Source organism: Typopeltis vanoorti, chromosome 26, assembly GCF_054136105.1.
Source record: "Typopeltis vanoorti isolate ZY-2024b chromosome 26, IOZ_Tvanoo_1.0, whole genome shotgun sequence".
Taxonomy (NCBI): Eukaryota; Metazoa; Arthropoda; class Arachnida; order Uropygi; family Thelyphonidae; genus Typopeltis; species Typopeltis vanoorti.
In genome coordinates, this window is record NC_143574.1 from 25,722,244 (window position 1) to 25,743,715 (window position 21,472).

Sequence of the window (21,472 nt, forward strand, 5' to 3'; positions counted from 1 at the left end):
GAAGGAAGAGGAATTTATTGAATTTTTGTGAGGCAATTTTCTCAAGCAGCATGTGAAAGAAGAATATGACTATTTTCCGACCAGTTGGTGACAGTGATCATGCCGTGCTTTCTTAGGAAGTATCTGATTAAATTGATGTTCCCATTAGAACAGGTTACATGCTGAACTGGAAATTATGATCAACTTAGGAATATTATCTTTGGTTCCATTATATCAGTTAATGAATGGAAAAAATATCAGCAATGCATAGGAATCTTTGAAAAAATGCTTAAATGAGGCGGTATCTGAATGTATTCCTGGTGTTCGAATAATAAATAGGTTAGGAGTGAAATCGATGTGCAACCTTATTAAGCAAGAGATCCACAAGTTGCACATGTTTGTATCACTTGTATACATATAAGTTATACATACTCAAGTTGAGTATGCAGGAATGGAAGGAATGTATGATAATTCCATTGTACAAGGGTGGTGCAAAAACTGATGTGTCTAACTATCAAAAAAAAAAAAAATCAGCTAACACCTTTTATTCCCTTATAGGGAGTAGGTGAGGCCTTTAAATGCTATCTAGCTTTTGGAGACCGAGTAGGCAGTTCAATCTCCACTGGTAGCCAATCAGAGATAGCTGGCCCATGTCTATCACTAATTATAGCAGCCACCAATGAAGAGGCTGGCAAACAAGTGCTGCCATCTCTTGGTACCTAACCCTAACAAGATATGTCACTGTCTGAAATGTGGGTACTACAGTTGATTTTCTTGAGTTTACAGGATGAAAAACCAGAGTTTCCAGGAGGAAAAACCTGCTTGCCCGTGCCAGAGATAGACTAACTCTGGAACTGGTTGAAGAAAGGCTTAGAAAAAGTTCCTCCAGTCGGCGACTAGACTTGAACTTAAGTCAAACTTCAGCGACCAAGTGCAGAGGATGCAAGCACCACTTCCACTAAGCTACACAGGACTAACTGTGTCTAACTACCGACCTCTCATTATCTCTGTTGTGGTTGTGAAGATTTTAGAGAAGTTGGTAACAACTCACATATAGAAATGGGTAGACAAACAGGCTACACTCTGCAAGTAACAGCATGGGTTTACTAAAGGAGGATCATGTTTTAGCAATTTGCTCATATTTTATAACAGTGTTACGGCTGAGTTGGATGAACGGAATGAAAACACTATGATAATGTTCGATTTTGCTAAGGCATTTGATAGGATACCACACAAAACGCTGTTGCATAAACTGAGAATATGGGATTAGAATATAAACTCTTGACTTGGATCAGTGAATGGTTGACAGACAGATATCAAAAAGTTGTATATGGTGGGTTTGAATCTACCAGATTAAAGGTGACCAGCTTCAGGGTTCAGTTCTAGGTTCATTGTTATTCAATCTATATATTAATGACATTAGGAAGAGTCTAACAGGAGATGTGCAATCGTTTGCCATGCGAAGACAGGCAGGATGCTCAGGAATGCTACTGATATTCAGCACTTACAAAATAATTTGAATAGGCTTGGAATTTGGGCAAAAGAAAATGACTGTCAGTTTAATGTTAGGTAAGTGTAAAGTTAACAAAGGTTGAAAATACAACTCAGGATAATTGTGATGTTGAAGTGAACCTTGACATATAAGGTAATGAAGTAATTTTGCTTCTTTATAAGGCCTTGATAAGACTGCGCCTGGATTATTGTATCCGGATTATGGGATTTAGATTATGAGGACAGATTGCAAGTATGTGGATTACAAACTGGTTAACAGAAGAAAGAGGGATGATATGATAGAGGTGTATAAAGTTCTGAATAGGTATAAAGTTCTGAATTGATATGTGCTTTTCATTATGGGATACTAAGGCAAGTGATGTGAAGTCATTATCCTCTATATATAAGTTGTCCAGTCCTGAAATTATTTCAGGTGCAAACTTGTTTGCTTACACTTGGATAAAGGATGAATTCAAGAATATAATTTCTTGGCATCTTTAATCAATGTTGACCTTTATTTTAAATGTATATCATAAGAGATCGCTATAACTTATATATCATGTCCAATTATGATTCTAATATATTACGACATGTATATAACATGTCATGTGAACCCGCATAGATAAAGTCAATGGATTTTGATTGTATTGCGCAAATTTAATTTTCTAGTAACCATCTAGTAACAAATAACACAAAAATAATTTGTTATTTGTGTGCGTGTAGTAGCAACGTATCTTGGGCTGCAATGCTACCACCCCAAACTGCATGTAAATCATGTGTTATCCCCACTAGGTAGCAGTTTGGTGCAGTTTGCATTGAATGCAGCTCCAGCATTGAGAATACTAGCCAGTACCCTAGCCTGCACAGCACATTGACTATTGCAAAATACAACTATTGCTACAAAATGAATTATATAAAATACTATCAAGCAATATTGTATTACAAACAAGAAAATAATGGTTTTAGATAAATATATAAAAATTTAAAAACGGCAATAATAAAACAGGAACATTCATTTTATACTGGAGGGCCTGCAGCCCTTATGGACTTGCTGCCACTGCAACTATCTGATAATGTATTTTACCCTTCGAATATATAAGGAAAATATTTTTATTTGTTTCAATCAGCCCAAAATAAATGTAAAAACCAACAGAAAATGTTGATAGTATACTTGAATTGTATATTTATAAAAGAATTATGTATACATGATGAGAATAATAAACAGTGTCATTGTCAAATATGTCATGTGCTGCTGCTTCCTAATATGTCATCCTTTCTTCCTCTAATGCTGTCGCTACTTCCTCAACTGTCCTGACATTGTCTTAGTCATTCGCCTCTGGACCCTCTCCACATCACATTGAAAACCAGACAACCAGATCTGAGCACAGTAGTCCAAGTGTGGTCTGACCAGTGCCTTATACAGTGGCACAACCACTTCCTTATCCTTACATGTTAGAGTACTTCTTATCATAGCAGTACTACGATGTGCAGCCTTTGCAACATTAGCAATATGCCCTCTAAACTTCAGTCTACTGTCAATCATCACTCCCAAATCTCTAATCTTATCCACTTCCTGCAATATGGCACCATCAATTTAGTACACAGCCTTATATTTCTGCACTCCAGAATGCAACACCTTGCACTTATTGTTATTAAAACTAACTTTTTTTTGTGCAAGTAAAAAGTCTGTTCATATATTACTGAAGGGAATTAACATCAGTAGTGCTACTTATAATTCTTCCCAACTTTGCATCATCAGCAAATAACTGAAGATCCCCAGTCAATCCACATGGTATATTGTTTACAAACAAGTTAAACAGCAGTGGCCTCAAGAACAGAACCCTGGAGCACACCACTAGTTACCCTTCTTTTTTGAGATACTGCTCCATCATACACTATCTGTTCCTATCCTCTGCAGCTTGTATGCCAACTATCATGTGATAATTTATCAAAGGCTTTTGCAAAGTTTAAGAATATCACTGTATATGATTCTCCCTTATCTAATGCACTTGCCACCTTATCATAAAATGCAAGTAAATTACTAAAACAGGACCTACCCTTTAAAAATCCATGCTGATCATCATAAAGAATGCTATGCCCATCAACCCAATTCTGTATTCTATTCCTTACCAATCTTTTCAACACCTTGACCACAACTGCAGTTATACAGATTGGCCTACAGTTGGAGACCTCTGTCTTAGAACCATGCTTGTGGAGTGGTAATATTTTGCCTTCTTTCCACTCCTTAGGAACCCTACCCACTGCATAAGGGCGATAGCAGACTAGAAGTGTCTAATTATATGCCAGTTTGTGTGTCATCAGTAGTTGTTAAGATCTTGGAGAAATTAATTAGGGACCATATACAATGTTGGGCAGATGAGAGTAATGTTATCTGTGAGAGTCAACATGGATTTGTGAAGGGGTGCTCTTATTTCAGTAATATGCTAGTCTTTTATAATAAAGTTACAAGAGCAATAGATAAGGGAAAAGCATACTGCCATTTTCTTGAATTCAGCTAAGGCATTTGACAGGGTTCCACATGATAAGCTGATATTTAAGTTGCAGCACATGGGTTTGGATGTCAGGTTGGTCAACTGGATACAGGATTGGCTGTCTGATAGGTATCAGAGAGTTGTGTATGGTGGAGCAGTTTCAAGGAGGCAGAGGGTTACAAGTGAGGTCCCACAGGGCTCAGTACTGGGACCTATATTGTTTAACCTTTACATCAATGACATTGTCAGTGGATTGCAGGGGGATATTCAGTTGTTTGTGGATGATGTGAAGCTGTGAAGGGTTGTAAGTAATAGTGCAGACGTGGTAGTCCTGCAGGAGGATTTGAATAAGCTAGGCAGATGGGCAAATGAATGGGGGTGTCAGTTTAATGCAGCAAAATGTAAGGTCTTGAGGTTTGGGACACATTGATGGGATGCTGCATACTCTATTGGAGGAAGTAGGGGAGACAAGAGATCTGAGGTTGATGATTGATAGAAACCTGAAATTCAGGGGACATTGCAAAGGTGGTGAAGGTAACACAGAGGATTGCTGCAATAATGAGAAAGATGCTGATCTGCAGAGATAAAAGAATTATCATTCCATTGTATAAGACCCTGATCAGACCACACTTAGACTATTGTTCTCAGATTTGGTTCCCAGGATTTGAAGGGAATAAATTAACTGTGGAAAGAGTACAAAGGCGGATAACAAAGACAGTTTCAGGACAGTACAATGTTAGTTATGAGGATCGGCTGAGGGAATGTGGACTGCAGAGTTTGGTGGATAGAAGAAGAAGAGGTGATATGATTGAGACTTTTAAACTGTTGAGAAGTGGTTACAGGGTTGACACTGGGGAGTTCTTTCGCTTGGTTGAACAGCAGGAAGGAATGATGATAAGCAGGCATCCCTGGAAGTTACGAAAGGAAACTGTGAGCAAGAGGGTGAAAAGTGGTTTCTTTGCATATAGGGTGGTTGAACCGTGGAATGCATTGTCTGATAGAGTGGTGAGAGCAAGAGCGGTCAATGAGAATGATAAGGACATTAGTGTGGCCAATTTTCACATATGGAAGTGAGACCTGGATATTCAAGAAGAGGGTGAGGCAACAGATAATGGCCTTTGAAATGTGGTGCTATAGGAGAGCTCTGAAAATCCCATGGACAGAACATGTGACAAATACAGATATCCTACAGAGAATGAGAACACAGAGATCTTTATTACTGGAAATGATCCAGAAAAAGATGAGATTGGCAAGACATGTACTGAGAGGTTCAGCAGGACAGAGGATACTAACAGTTTTAGAAGGAAAAATTATGGGAAAAGGATCAAGAGGCAAAAAACGAAGGACATGGTTTGAAGATATAACATCATGGACAGAATCACATGGCTATGCAGAAACAATAAGGAAAGCCACCAACAGAGAGAACTGGAAGGACATGGTGCTGCACCCTCTCACTGACGAAGCTACACGAAGAAGAAGATGATAGTCTTGTATTTCCTAGGAAGGACCTCCTGCAATTAGTCTTTTGACTCCTTGGAGGCCTGAATAATAATAATAAATAACCAAGTCAAGGGCATAGCCAACTGTGGTGCACATTCTTTAAGAATATGTGGTGATATGTCATCCATGCCCACAGCCTATTCATATCTAACCCAACCAACATCTGATACACCTCTGTTTCTTTCACTTCCAATTCTCCTGATACTTGCTTCTCTTCTATATATTGCATGATATCATTTACACCAGTATGATATATGCTGATAAAATGCTTGTTCAGTAACTCCAATATATCCTTTGAAGCTGTTAGTCTGCTGCCATGACTATTCACCAATGTTAATCTGCCATAATTATTCTTCCTTTTGCTTGCTATGTAGCAAAAAAATTCACTTGAATTTACCTTGGCCTGACCAGCCAATCTCCTCTCTTTTCTTTCTTTCTTTACCATGCTTCACCTTTCTAGCCTGCACTTTATACTCTTCATGGATCTGATTACCACCAACTGTCTTGTACCTCCTCCATAACCATAACATTTTCTTTTCCAGCACAGCTTGCTTGATTTCACTGTTCATCCATTTCACTCCTACTCTATTTACTTGCTTAACCCTTGACATGCAGTCATACATTGCTTTTGTCAGATACTGCCTTGTGAGTTTCCATGCATTGTCAACATCTTTTCCGCTCAGCTCATCTATCCAACGTACTGATGCTAAGTGACTACAAAGCTTCCTATAATCACCTACTTTATACTTCCACATATATTTATTTTTGGCAGTGATATTTTCTTGTTTCATCATTTCCCAAACAAATACCTCATGATCACTTTCACCAACTGGCAGGAGTGTGAACACATCATTAACAACTACATCTTGTGAAGTTATCACCAAATCCAAAACATTAAAGCCTCTAGTTGCTTCAACCACATGCTGCTTAAGATACTTATCTCTCAGAAATTCCACAAACTCACTCTTCTTGTTCCCACACACTATCTCCTCCTTCCAGTCTCTATTCCTGTAATTAAAGTCTCCCATCAGGATCACCTTCTTTTTACATACCCAACTAATTTGTCTAAACATTTCACAATCAGTATTCTCTGTATTCCCTGGCCTATAACAGCACCCTATCAGGTATATAATCTGTTTATTTCATTTGTTTCATTTCATTTATGTCAATTTATTATTATTATTATTATCATCATCATCATTGTTATCAGCAAACTTCCATGGAGTCTAGAGACTCCTCATGGGAGGTCCTACTCTCACATTAACAACTCATCATACCTCAACTTAAATGCATTCACTGTCCCTGCACTCACCACACTCTCAGGCAATGCATTCCAATCACCTACCACTCTCCATGCAAAAAATCTCTTCCACATCCCCTTGTTCACACCCACCTAATACGCTTCTAGGGATGGCCTCTTGTTCTTCCCAGTCTCAAGATATTTTATGAAAAATCTCATCCACACTAATCTGATAATTACTCCTTACCAACTTGTTCATCTCGATCATGTCTCACCTCTTCCGTCTATCCATATACTGTAATTTGCATTCTCTCAATCCATCCTCATATTCCATATTCTAGAGACCAGAAACCATTTAATCAATCATCTCTGAACCCTCTCCAACATTTCATCACCCTTTTGAAATCCTAGTCACCCCCTCTGTGCACAGTATTCCATATACAGCCTGATCAAAGTCTTGTTTGTATACTTGTATACTTGTTCACTGAAAGATTCTTCAGTTCTTCCATTTCTCTAGAATCTTCGATTTTATATCTTATTTGGTTAAAAATCATTGCCTGATTCTTTCAGATTCATTGTTTTATTTTATTTATTTATTTTTAATCAGAAATGTTAGTATTCTAGTTCTTGTTTTTCCAGCAGGTAGATAAAAGAGCAATACTCTTTTATCCAACTTAGAGCAACTTATCCAACACTATTGCAGTGATATATTTAATTACACTAAATGTATCACTGTGATAGTTACTTATAGACATGGAAAATCTCTAGTTTCCACACATTCCTATGATAATTATGCATGTCACAACTGGATTTAGCAAAATATCCAACCTTTTCCATAGATTAAAGCTCGAGTTACAAACTACATGAAAAACCTTATTTTGAAAAGATCAGAAGCAGGAAACATCATGCCAAAGTGGCACTTGTATTTTTTGATCCCTTGATGATATGACTTGGCCTAATATTTTGTCCAACTCTGCTTTCACCTCTTTTACAGCCAGTCCAAACCATCTAGCTTTTACTTTTCCTATGGTTCCTCCACACAACTTTCATTTCCTTCTCCAATCCTTTAATTTTTTTTACAAAAAGAGAAAATGTCCAGAATAGTGTTGTACAATCTAAATGTCAAAACCCCTCCCTGGTCCTAATTACAGTTCTCAAATTTTTCTGAGGCCTTTATTTCAGAGGGGTTTTCGATCACAGTTTCACTTCATTCTATTCTTTTACTATCAAACTTTACAACAAAGAAGACGTAATTTCATTATTTCACCTTCTGATTATATGAACAACCTTCAACTAAATGCAAGTCCACTGCTTTGCTAATGAAAGTATATTGTACATCTCCTTTCTTATTTAAAAACCACTACACAGATGGATAAAAACAACTTCTGGAACAGAATATCTATTTTCAAACTGCAAATGCAGATCTCTATTCATGATTGATTAGAGTTATATTAATCTTATCAGCATTAATGTTATGTTCTCATGCCCCACTGTCTTCTGCCTGTTAACTACTCTCTACAGAACCCACACACACCTTCAACCTGTGTGTATGAGTTTGTGGTGTAGTATAATCCTTTGACCTCTTTTGGTCACTTTTGCAATATTCCCTCTGAACTTCAGCTCTCCTTCCACTATATCCCCAAATCCCTATCCTCATCAATTTCCTGCAATATCCAGTACCATCAATATGTTACAGAGTATGTAATTGTTGTGTCGTACATCCTGGCTTTGAATCCGCCATCTTGTTGGAACGTTATTTTTATTTAAATTATCCGTTTTTTTTTTTTATTAATTGTTGGTTGATTATTAATCCAAATATAGAGAAATTTATATTATCCTGTGCCACTCTATATTCAGATTAGTCTATATAATATAGTGGAATCAATCATCAACTAACTTTTGCAATTTCACTTTTCTACAGGCCAAGGTTATTATCATCAATATTATCATTTAAGGCTTCCGCAAGGTCCGATAAACCTTATGAGCGGTGCAATGAAAGAGAATCAGGCAAACACCAAAATGAAATCAATAAAACAAAAAATTTAATGCAGGGTTATATAACATGTAAATTAAGTATAACTTTTAAAACAAGATAATGCAAATCAACTTAGTTCAAATATTCATAACAAACATAAAACATTAGGCATCAGACATCCAGCTGTTAATTCTACATTCTTCGGAATAATTAAAAATGGTTCACACAGTTCAATGTTACAGAATCTTACAGTAAATATTCTTAAAGTGGAATTCTCTAATTCTCTCTTAGTCAACAAACACTTAATTCAATTATGAGGCAGTTATCACTTCAAGGGGGAAACACTTTAAAGCTCCATACTTCAGCTAATTTTAGTAGAACGCCACAGTTAATGTTAAGATATATCGGGCGGAGCTAACTCTTAATTCTTCACGCTGAAATATTAAAAAATGGACTGCTCTTACCGGGTTACATCTTTTGCACAATGGATTCACTATAGGCACACTTAAAACTGAAGTTAACTATCACTTTGAAGTAACACTATTCAAAAGGAATCTTCACTATATAACTGAAATATTAAACATAGAGCTTCACAAGCTTTGACGCACTTGTTTCAGGTAATCTACTTATTCCTTATTTTCTTCTACGCATTAATTTCAGCTTTGCACTATTCTTCCTCAAAACAATTGGAATTCGACGTAATTTTAGAATTCCGTAGAAATATTCTTAATTGCCTATTAATTTCCCGGTCCCTTCTTAATTTATTTATGGCATTTCCAAATTCCCTTTACTGCCACCCAGTACTTCACTCCGTGCTGTCCTGAATGCTTCTCCCCTCTTTTCTTTCGTTTTCCAATAAAATACCTTCATTCTTCCCACCAAAATCCGGTTCTAGCCAGTTCAGCTCATATCAACTCCTTCTTCCTTCGAATACCACGCTCCATGCACGTGCTATCTAAAATTAACATTTCCTTGACAACAGCCAATCAAATTCTATCAGAAGAATTACATAAAATTACTTTCTCTTTCAGTAATGTTAAATAAAAAATATCATAGTTCACATAGGGTACATTAAACTTACATACTTTCATATTTATGAATTTAGGGACACAAAAGAGTTACATATATATAATTTCTTACAATATTATTATAGGAATAAATTAAATAAAATGAATGACATTTTTATACAGAGTCCTTTTTATAACTATTACATTACTTAAGACTATATTAATAAATAATAATAATAAACAAAATTCAAGGCACTTATATGAATAACATACTATAAGCAAGAGACAAACAATAAATAATATTTACAAGTCTTGCTTATGAAATTTATGTTGGATTCTGAAAGAAGTATTAACAATTTTCATTTCTCTTCATTCAGAATCCAACAAAGGCTTACTCTTCCTCTGAAAAATTTTTCTTTAAAGAAAAATTTTTCACACAGGTCATTCTTGCTGGGGGTCTAGACCACCTAATTTCTTTCCTTTTTTTTTTTTATCATGACTTGAGCATGCATTCTTATCTACCTTATCATTAAAATTACTATCACCTTTATTACTGAGATCAGCATGTCTATCATACCTGCATCGAGGGAAAGTCTCTTCAGAATAAAATTTTTGTTCTCTATCGCTAGTATTGCATCTTGGATGTTTTGTTCTATTTGTGTCCTCTCTGTAATCACTCATTTGAGGATAATTCTTTCCCTTTCTTCTCAGCTACCTTTCTTTATGTCAGCTACCCCCCATCTGTGTCTATCTAGCTTCATATCTATTGCCATCACTCCACCTTATGTAAGTTTTCAATTCAGTATTCTGGCAAAAGTCTTTGCAAACCCATGGTATCGTGGTAGGTCCATTTCCTTTCCAGTTTTGCTGTCACTTTATTATAAAATGTCAATAAATTACTAAGGCTGGATGTACCTTTTACAGTGTTGTGCTCCCCACCATAGAGTATCATATTGCTATCCACTCATTCCTGAATTTTACCTTTATACAACTTTTCCAATATTTTAACGACCACCTGGGATACTAATTGGTCTGTAATTTACTACATCTGTCTTATGGCCACCTTTAGATAACGGAATGTGTCTTATCCTCTTTCCACTCCCTTAGAACTTTGCCACAGCTGATGCCAACTATTTCTTCTACTTCTGTTACTTTCTTATCATAGCCCCATTTAAAGTTATTCTTCCATAATTATTCTTTCTCTTACTTGCTGGATAGCAAAAAAATCTTTTGGATTTACTCTGGCCTGCTTATCTAATTTTCTCTCATAATCTTCTTTACCATACTAATTCCCCTTCTCAACTTCACTTTATATTGCTCACGAGCATACTGATCACCTCTTTCTTTATATTCCCTCTACAATGTTTTCTTTTTCTACAACACCTGCTTTATATTGCTACTTACCCATTTAATCCCTACTTTGTTTATCCACAGTCCATTACTGCTTCTGTCGAACAATCCTTGACCACTTCTCATGCACTGCTACCATTCATTTCTGGTAGCATCTTATGCCATGCCACTGCTACAAGCTCTCTTCTAAGTTTGTCATAATCATATGTCATAACCTGGGATTATCAGCATCCCAGAACAATTCTGCTTAGTCACTTTCCCTGTTCATATAACTTATGTTTTGTCTCCTGATTGGAGACAGAGTTGCCACTGTGGTTGTGAATAATCTTCTGATTCTGTTACCATATCCAACACACTCAAAAAATCCAGTCCCCTTCATTGCATGCTGTTTCAGATAAATATCCTTAGTAACTTTATAAATTCCATTTCCATCTTGCTATGTATCCTTTCCTCCTTCCAATCTATATCTTCATAGCTGAAGTCTCCCATAATAATTGCTCAACAGCACTCCTTGTACTAATCTGCTGATGCATGACGTCCACATCTTTCTTGGACCTCCTAGTCTATAGGCCTTGAGAACTCAACATTACAGGACATAGGATACACCGGGGCGTAGGGCTGACCACCTTATCCTGTGAACAGCTTGAGGTCCAATGATTAATACACCCTCGACACTGCAAGGTAAAAGAGGGTATAAAGAAGATGAGATGAGATATTTTATACTGAATGAATATCCCTTTTCTGGAGTTAAAAATTATATTGCACTCAACTTCTTGGTTGTCCTTGTTCTGGATTTATATCCTAAGTAAACAAATTTAAATTATTATTATTACGTGACACCTTTAGGGAATCCAAGGACTCGTCGCAGGAGGGAAATCTACTCTACTTTGCTAAATACATCTCACCCTTTACACTACTACTTAATTCACCTACTACAACACTATTACCATCAATGCCATCTATCACCAGTCATCACCAACAACAGTATTTTTTTGTCTGTAAATGGCACGTGTTCTGAAGGCTGATTTTTCTGTACATGGGGTGAAAAACCTGAGTTTCTGGGAGAAAAAACTCTGCTACCTCTGTGTGAGATCAGCTAACTCACCTTCAGCTGAAAAACCCATACAAGAATTCTCCTTGTCATGACAAGAATCGAACCCAGGTCTTTTCCAATCGAAGGCTGCAATGTTCCGCTTCTTCCAATTGCACTACAGAGGCACATATTGCATGACTGGATATCAACAAACATGTTCATTTGCTATGTAATTTGTAAAGAGAGACAAAAATCAATTTTTTTTTGGCAGTTTCTGGAACAGAAATCTCTTTCTAGTGACTATTAGCCTAATACTGTACCATATTAAGATGCAGCTCTCCATTCAATAAAGGTAGGAGTAAGTAGGACTAAGTTTTAAAGATTTACCTGTTTAGCTATAAGTATATCAAGATTTGTCTTTTATAGTTCCTCAAAACACAGATTAATCTTCTTAAAATATGTCTAATTAAGCGTAAAACACTACTTCAGTGAACCAACATTAAAACTTTAATAATGCCTTTTTTTTTTTAATGATTACCAGTTATTATATCCTCATGAAATTAAAAATTTATGCATACAATGTTAAAACCTTTCTTACAGCTACTACATCCCTCAGTAGTACCACGTCCATTTCAAATGGCACCTCAGGAGGAACATCTGTTACGAGTGGTGGAGTATCTCCAGCAGTCAGCAGCAGCCTTCCGCCATCTCCTTATCCTGGTATACTTGGCAACAGTTACATGTCCAGTTCTGTAAGTAAATTCTGAATAGATTTGTTTTCTTTTTTGAATTTTTGTACTCAGATACAGCAAGAATGATTATTAAAAAGGATATTCTGGAATCATGATAGAACTGGCAAAAGAGTCTTTGGGTACTACTTAATATAACAGTAGTGAGTTACAGAAAAGTGATGATGAGTGATGACATTTGTGCAGAGAGAAGGACCTATAGGCTTGCCAAAAATTTTACAGAACAGTGGAATTATATACAAAAATATTGCAATTGAATGGTGAATGCTCCTCCTCTTGTTATAGTAATAATAATAATAACAGAAGAATGGTGCCTGCTCATAGTGGAAGTAAAAGTGTGTAAAAGTTGGCAGTTTGGTATTGTTTGGTATGAAGGTAATATAAAACAGGACCAGATTGTTAATTATAATTTCCAGCATGCTTTGAAATGTAGACAGCCATGATTGTGAAATATTTGGAGAAATTGGCATTGTGAAGAACGAGATAAAGCACATTATTAAGTATTAATTATGAGATTACCAAGAGTATATGGAAAACATTCCTTGAAATTTTGAGGGTATCATTACATGTAAAGAAATAACATTGATTGGGAGAGATATCACCACTCCTCATTTTTCTCCTACTCTCTCATATCTGTGGTCAATTGTCTTTGATCAACTGGCTCATTTCTAAACCAACTCAAATTCATAATAAATTTAGTTTAATCCTTTATCCAAGTGTGAGCAAACAAAGTTTGTGCCTGAAAGTATCTTGAGGACTGGGGTAAGGAGGTACAACACTGGGCAACTCATTGCAAAGGTGGAGCAAGCTAACATCACTCCTATCTCAGTATCTCCCATAATGCAAAACACATCTCCTTGCGGATATGTCTAATGTTATGCATTAAGGGAAGGGCCACTACCCAGACTAGTTTCGACCTTTATTGAGGTTTCTTCAGTGGGAGCTAGGCCCAAGGCTCAATTTAAAGACACTCTTGTATTTATTGCTAATTTAGTGTTTTGGCAAATTTCTTTCTTTTTATTATAAATATATTCATTTGACTTCTCACCATACCTGCTTTTCTTATTATTTTATCTGTTCCCATATTTAACTTGCCAACTTCACTAAAAATTGTTCCTACATAGCTGAAATATTTTGCTTTCAATAGTCCTTCCTATTTTCATAGTCTTCATCTTTTTATTGCTGATTTTCATGCCAAATTTGTTATAACAGTTATTAAATTTAGTTAAGAGTCCTTAAAACTTGTATTGGACTTATTTAGAAGTAAAACATCATCTGCATCATGCAAAGAGTAAAACATCAACATGATGCAGATGATGAATTTAATATCTGATTTTGATATTAGGTTTAATGTCCCTTTCATTCATAATGTAATCCATATATATTATGAATAACAGTAGAGAAAGTGTACATTGTTGTCTTACATCTGGTTTCACCTATTACAAAAATCATTTTAATGGCTTGTTACAACACAGTAGGTTTAAAAATATTTGAATCCATATTTTCCCTACATTAACTGAAGCATTTTCAAGGTTAATGATACAAAGGCTAATGATAGTGCTTTCTTAGCACAATTGGAAATCAATGAAACATTGTATTCTTTGATTGGAAAAGACCAGTGTTTGATTCTGATCATGATGAGAGGAATCTTTATATGAGCTGTTTCAAATGAAGGTGAGTTAACCAATCTCATACAGAAGTAGCAGAGTTTTCTTCCCAAAACTTGGGTTTTTCAACCCACGTACAGGCAAATCAGCCATAGGAACACATGCAATTTACAAACAAAAGATACTGTTGCCACTGATGATAGTAGTATCATTGTTTGTAGTTAGAGAATTAAGTAGCAGAGGAGATGGTGAGATGTTGTCATGAAGTAAAGTACAATTCCCTCCTGCAATGAGTGCTTGGAGGTATCATATAATAATAATAATGACACGTATATTAAATAAGAATATAAAGTTTCAAGCATTTAAATCTTTTGACTATATCCTCTGGGTGCAGATAAAGGTGGTAGATTTTGTTGTTGCTTTAAGCACATGAGGACAGCCTCCCAAATCTTTGAGAGCTTTTTTACAGCCAAATTTATTTAATTCAGGTATATTCTGTAGAGCATGTACTGATTCTCAGAATAACCTTTCACTTTTGAAACATTGTTTTTAGAGCTTGGTTTTTCTCCATCTTATTATATAAAGGGTGTCAAGTCTACTAGTCCACTTTTCCATATTGATTGATTAATAATTATATAATTTAGTAGTCTTCTGTTTGTCTAACTGTAGATCTGCCAGATTATCCATAAAAAGGAAATTTCCATGGGCAGTGCATTATGTAAATTCCTAGTATGGACAATGGGTGAATTTCATTTTTAGAATAGCAGTTAATGAAAATCAGTTAATATGTTGGCTTATTATTAGTTTTTAATTGATGCATGCTGAGTATTTTTTTAATTCTTTCAGAAGTTTATTCTCCTCATTTAAGGAATTGCTATTGTTTTTGAGTGATCTAATTGTTCCCCATTCATCTGCCTGTTTGGAAGGTTTTATTTTTGTAGGCTTGTGTCCATTACTTATGAAACTATTTGATTGATTGATTTATTCTTATGGCAAAAGCAGCTACAGGTCAATGTCCAGACCAAAAAACCAATCCAAGGCCTCATCTGTCACCTCATGGATGTCCCGGAGGCCACCACCATGAAATTGGCACCTTGGGCAGTCATTCATAATATGAGTGATCGTCTGTGCCACAGGTGGAACAGTCGCAATAAGGATGGTCTGACAGTCTCATTTATGTAGTAGGTAGCCACATCTGTCCTGGTTAGTTCTGGTCCTGTTGATGGATAATCAAATCTTCCTAGGAAGAACATACATACATCTTCAAGCCCCACAGGAATCTTCAGCCAGGAAACCATTTGTTGGAAGATTGTTGGACCAGTGTTCTCTCCACATGTCAGGTGTTGACAGTAAGGTGGCTAAAGAGAGTTCGTCCATGGACTAGAAAGGGTTTCTTGATTTTAGGCAAAGACTAGGCGGATTTACGAGAGTCTGGTGCAGGGGCAGGAATGGGTTGCTCATTATTTTATTAAATACTTTAATTGAGGCTTGTCTTCTCCGTATACTTGGTGGAGCAATGTTAGGTAGGACAGGCAGCCAGGGAAGAGGGGGTTCTTCTCAGTGTCCTACTAATTGTGCACATGGTAGAGTTTAACTGAGCATCCATAATGTTAGTGTGTGCACTTCTTTCCCAAACAGGGCACAGTATTCTGCTGCAGAGAATGCGAAAGGTAGTGCAGACGACCTTAAGACATCAGCACCACAACCCCAGGTTGTTCCAGCAATCTGTGAAATGATATTATTTCTCATTTTAATTTTGTTGGACAGGTTAGTGATGTGCCTTTTATAAGGCTTCTGTCCAGGCTCACTCCAAGGTATTTCAGGTGAGGCTTGTTCTACCATTTTGCCACAGGCAGAGAAGTTGAGGTATCGATTTGCTTCTGCATTGTTCAGGCAGAATGCTGTGGACACAGATTTTGTTGGATTTTACTTCAGGTACCACTGTTTGAAGTACAACATCAGGATGTTCACGTCTGTGTTCAAGTTGTTTCCAGGTTGGCAAAGGAGGTAGACTGGTGTAGGATTGCAAGATCATCAGTGTATATTATTATTATTATTATACATACATACATACATACATCTTCAAGGCCCACCTTTCCTAATTGGGTTGTGGGGGCAACAGCTGCAAGAGGAACTTCCAATGGTCACAATCCTCTGCCACCAAGCTCAGGTGTTCTGGTGGGATTCCCAAAAGTGTCCTCCACCCAAGGTGTTGGATATAATCTATCCAGCAAGTCCTCGGCCTTCCACGTGGCTTCCCACCCTCTGGCTTGACAAAGAGGGCCTGCTGAGGAAGCTTCTCTTGTGGCATTCTGACCAGGTGCCCATACCAACGTAACTGTGATCTCGCAACACGGAGAAGCAGCGGTTGAGTATTGAGAGTTTCCCGAATTGCAGAGCTTCTGACTCTGTCAAGTCTTGTCAGCCCTGCAACCCCTCGAAGGAACCTCATTTCAGCCGCTTGGACGTGTCTGCATTCTTTCGATCATCACCCAACTCTCATGACCATAGGTGAGGATGGGGACATAGACTGTATTGAAGACAGCCAGCTTTGCCTTCTGGCTTAACTCCTGCTTCAATACTACCGAACAGCAAAGCTCCATTATTATTATTATTATTATTATTATTACGAGCAACTCAAAGGAGTCCATAGACTCATTGAGGGAGGCCCTAACATCATGTCAAGAACAACTATTCGACATTCACACAGTATCTATCATACTTTGCCTTGAACTCATTTACAGTCATGGTACCCACAACAGACTCTGGCAGCTTATTCCACTCATTCACCACAATCCAAGTAAAAAACCTAGCTCTAACACCCCTGCTAACCATGCTCTTGCCCAACTTCCATGTATGGTCCCTAGTCCTCCCACCACCAGTCCTATTCTCAAAAATATCTGCTGAATTAATCTTATAGAAACCTTTCACTAATTTGAATGTCTCAATCGTATCACCCCTTTTCCGCCTATCAACCAATTTCTGCGACCCACAAATCTTCAACCTGTTCTCATAAGGTTCATTCCATAGACCTGCTATCATCTTGGTCATTTGTCTCTGGATCCTCTTCCACCTCCTCCCCATCAAGAAGAAACCCTGGCACCCATATCTGAGCACAGTAGTCTAGATGGGGTCTTATCAAGGCTCGATACAGAGGAACAATAACCTATTTGTCTCTGCTTGTTAAAGTATTTTTCAGCAACCAGGTGATTTGATGAGCTGATTTAGCCACTTTTGCGATGTGCCCCCTAAACTTCAACTCCCTATCCACCAACACTCCCAAATCCCAGGCCTCTTCAATCTCCTGGAGTACGGTTCCACCAATGTGATATACTGCTGCTAATCTTTTCACCCCAAAATGCATAACCTTACATTTGCCACATTAAATCGACATCCATTCTCCTTAGCCCAGTCCTCCAAACTATCCAAATCATCCTGCAAAATGTTGACATCCTGTGCACTCACTATTGCTCTACCCAACTTTGCATCATCAGCAAACAAAATTAACACTTCCTCTCAGATCCTTTCCTATATCGTTATGAACAGATTGAACAGTACTGGTCCAAGAACAGAACCCTGCAGCACACCACTGTTCACAGGCTGTCTTTTGGACTCTACTCCTGAATAAACCACTCTCTGATATCTCTCCATCAATCACCCTCCTATCTATCTCACCAACCCTATATCCATCACCATATGCTGCAGTTTACTGATTAGAGTTCCATGTGGTATTCTGTCAAAGGGCTTGGCAAGGTCTAGTAGAATCACTCTAAACCCATTACCCTTATCCAGTTCAGCTGTCGCTGTGTTATAAAACGTGAGCAAGTTACTGAGGCATGATCTACCCTTCACAAAACCATGCTGTCCCCCATACAGTATCCCATTTTCATCTATCCAATCCTGTATTTTTCTCTTGACTAATTTCTCCAAGACCTTGACAACGATTCCTGATATGCTAATCGGTTGGTAATTTACAACAGCAGTCTTGGAACCTCCTTTATGCAGTGGAACTATTTTCCCCTCTTTCCACCCCCCTTGGGACTAACCCAGACCCGAAACTCAAATTAAACAAAATGGTTAAGGGCACTGACAATTCTCTAGTCGCTTCACGTTCGACACGAGCTGGTATACCATTCAATCCCACAGATGTATTGACATTGAGGTTTTGTAATAGACTATTTACCTCCACTTCATTCACCACAATTCTCATATAAGCTGTTGGTTCTTTCATTCCTGCAATGTCACCACCTGGATGATATACTCTTGCAATGTGCTCGGTCAGTAATTCCACTATATCAACTGATTCGGTTACCTCCTCCCATCGGCATTCTTTAAAATCATTCTGCCATATACATTTTTTCTTTTACTTGCAACATATCGAAAAAACTGTTTGCGATTCTCCTTTGCCTGCATGGCTATTGTTCTTTCATAATCTGCTTTTGCTTTTCTTACCACACTCGTTACTCTTCTGGCCTGCGCTTTATGCCATTCGTGTGCCTGCCGGTCACCTTTCTCCTTAAATTCCCTCCACAGTTGTTTCTTTTTTTGCAGCTCAAGCTTAATAGTGTTATTCATCCATTTAATCCCTACTTGATTTATTATTCAGACACTAGGTATACAGTCAGCCATTGCCTCCTGCAAACACTTCTTAACCGTCTCTCATGCACTATCAACATCCAGTCCTTGTAGTTTTACATGCCATGGCACTGAATCAATGAAACTCCTAAGCTTGTCATACTTACCAGCCCGATAATTCCACATGTACCCTGTCTTAATTGTAAATTCCACACCTTTAGCCACCTTCCAAGTCAAGACCCTGTGATCACTCTCACCAATTGGTGGCAACGTGGTCATATTCGTTACAGCCAAATTCTCAGATGCGATTAACTAGGTCAAGCACTCTCTCTCTCTCTGACCCCTAGCATTTTCCATTACATGCTGTCGCAAATAGTTATCCCTTAATAACTGCATAAATCCAATTCCTTCCTACCATCTGTCCTCTCCTCCTTCCAATCAATGTTACCATAGTTGAAATCTCCCATAATAATTATCCTCCTTCCACTCCTATTTGCTTATGCATACTGTCTCCACCATCTATTCCATCACCTGGTCTATAGCAGCACCCAATTGTATATTTTGTTCTTCTAGCCTCAGTCTCACACCAAATAGCCTCAAATGTGCTCTTTTCTCTATCCTGCAGTTCAACTTCTATTCTCCTTGGCTGTAGCTCATCAGCTATCATCAATAACACTCCTTCCCACCATTTTATTCTCCCTGTCACTCCTGAACACACTATACCCCTCACATTCAATCCACTAGCTATATCATCTTCTGTCAGCCATGTTTCACTAATGGAAGTGTCAACCAAGGCCAAAAATTCTTCCTTCCTGTTCCTAATACTTCTGGCATTAGTATACATGAATTGCAGAAGCCCATTTGTCCCATCCCTATTTTGATGCCTTATACTAACTATCCCATTCTGATATGTTGTCCTTCCTACTCGCTCGGGCATTTTACACACATTCATACACTCAACTGTCTCCCTAAATTCTGCATATCTACTTCCCCACCCCCTTAATAACTCTAGTTTCCCTGATTCTGCACATCCACTTCCACTTCATTCAACAACACCTTTTCAAGTCTCTGTACACCAAATCCATTCAAATGTAAACCATCCATCTTATATAAATCCTTTCGCTCATCGAACTCACTCCACAAATTCCACACCACTCCTCCTGCATAATCCGCGCATAAAGTCATTAGCAATTATGGCCCTCCTTCTATACTCTTCACTGTCATACCGCAGCAACAGACTCACCATCCTAACTCTCTCACTCTTCTCTTTTGCTACCTCAAGTAATTCCTTCAATTCCTCTCTCATAGTCATTTTGTCTCCTTTCAAATCATTCATTCCTACTACTACTATCAATTCTTTCACCCTCTGCTTTTGCACTCTAATAGACTTTCTTACATCCTTAATGTTCGCACCAGGTTGGTACAATTTAGTCAAACTCTCATCTGTCACATCTCTTACTAAAGAATGTCCATGCAACACGCATACATATATGACTGTTGTTGTACTCTGTACATATATATTTGTTTGAGCAGGTATGTGCTAAGTCACACATGTAGATGTTAAAGAGTTAAGGGGATAACACAGAGCCCTGTGGAAGAATCTGGGCCTGCTCTTTTTTCCACCAATATGGACCCGTATCTTTCTGTTGGAGACAATGGATTCAAGAAGCTGGAAAGTTGTTTTGCACCTTATGATATTGCTTAGCTTTAGGAGGCCTATGATCCAGACTGTGTCATAAGCTGATGTTAGGTCAGCGAAAGTGACTCTGGATTTAAGTTTCTTCTGGAAGCCTGCTTCAGTCTGTGTTGTCAGGGCCAGGACCTAGTCACAGCAACTTCTTCCTGGCCTGAAGCCAGCTTGTTCATTTGGAAGTGCTCTTCGATGAGTGTTGAAATTCTTTAAAGGAGAATTTGTTCAAAGAGCTTAAAGGTGGAGCAAAGCGAGCATATAGGTCATAGAATTTTGACATTATCTGGATCTTTCCCTGGTTTGGGCACAGCAATTATTTTGGCTTCCTGCCACAGTTTTGGTAGTTTTCCAATTATAATTTTTAAGAAAAGGGTGGCCAGCCCTGTTTGACCTCGTTGGCTGAGATGTTTTAGAAACTCGGGGAGGATACCATCCACTCCTGCAGCCTTGCCATTCTTGGTGAGTTTTGAGACTTCCTGCACCTCTTCCAGAGAAACTGGGTATACAACTTCAGGTAGCTTGGTGGCCATCTTCAGATTTTTTCTGATGGAAGATTGCACAGTTATTTTCCTGGTAGAGCTGGGACTTATCTTGGAGGTTTTTCGGTAAATGATTAGCCAGTCGATCAGGAGTTATCTCTGCTGGCTTGTATGTTGTTGGTTCTGTCCCCCTAATTTTCCCAGAAGTGACCAGCTTTTCCAGCTAGATTTGGTGAAGTCAAATTCATGGATGGTTGAGATCCATCTTTCCTTTCTGTTTTTGTCGAGTGTTGCTATGAGCTCCT

General features: G+C 37.8%; 1 protein-coding gene across 1 annotated transcript in view; it reads left to right on the forward strand.

The window, feature by feature from the left end:
• Nucleotides 1–21,472, forward strand: part of LOC150092422 (retinoic acid receptor RXR-alpha-B-like) — a 136,505-nt gene that overhangs the window by 26,832 nt on the left and 88,201 nt on the right. Inside the window, exon 2 of the mRNA XM_090414900.1 lies at nt 12,668–12,819. Coding sequence (XP_090271026.1) covers nt 12,668–12,819 — 152 coding nt within the window. The remainder of the gene's footprint in view (nt 1–12,667; nt 12,820–21,472) is intronic.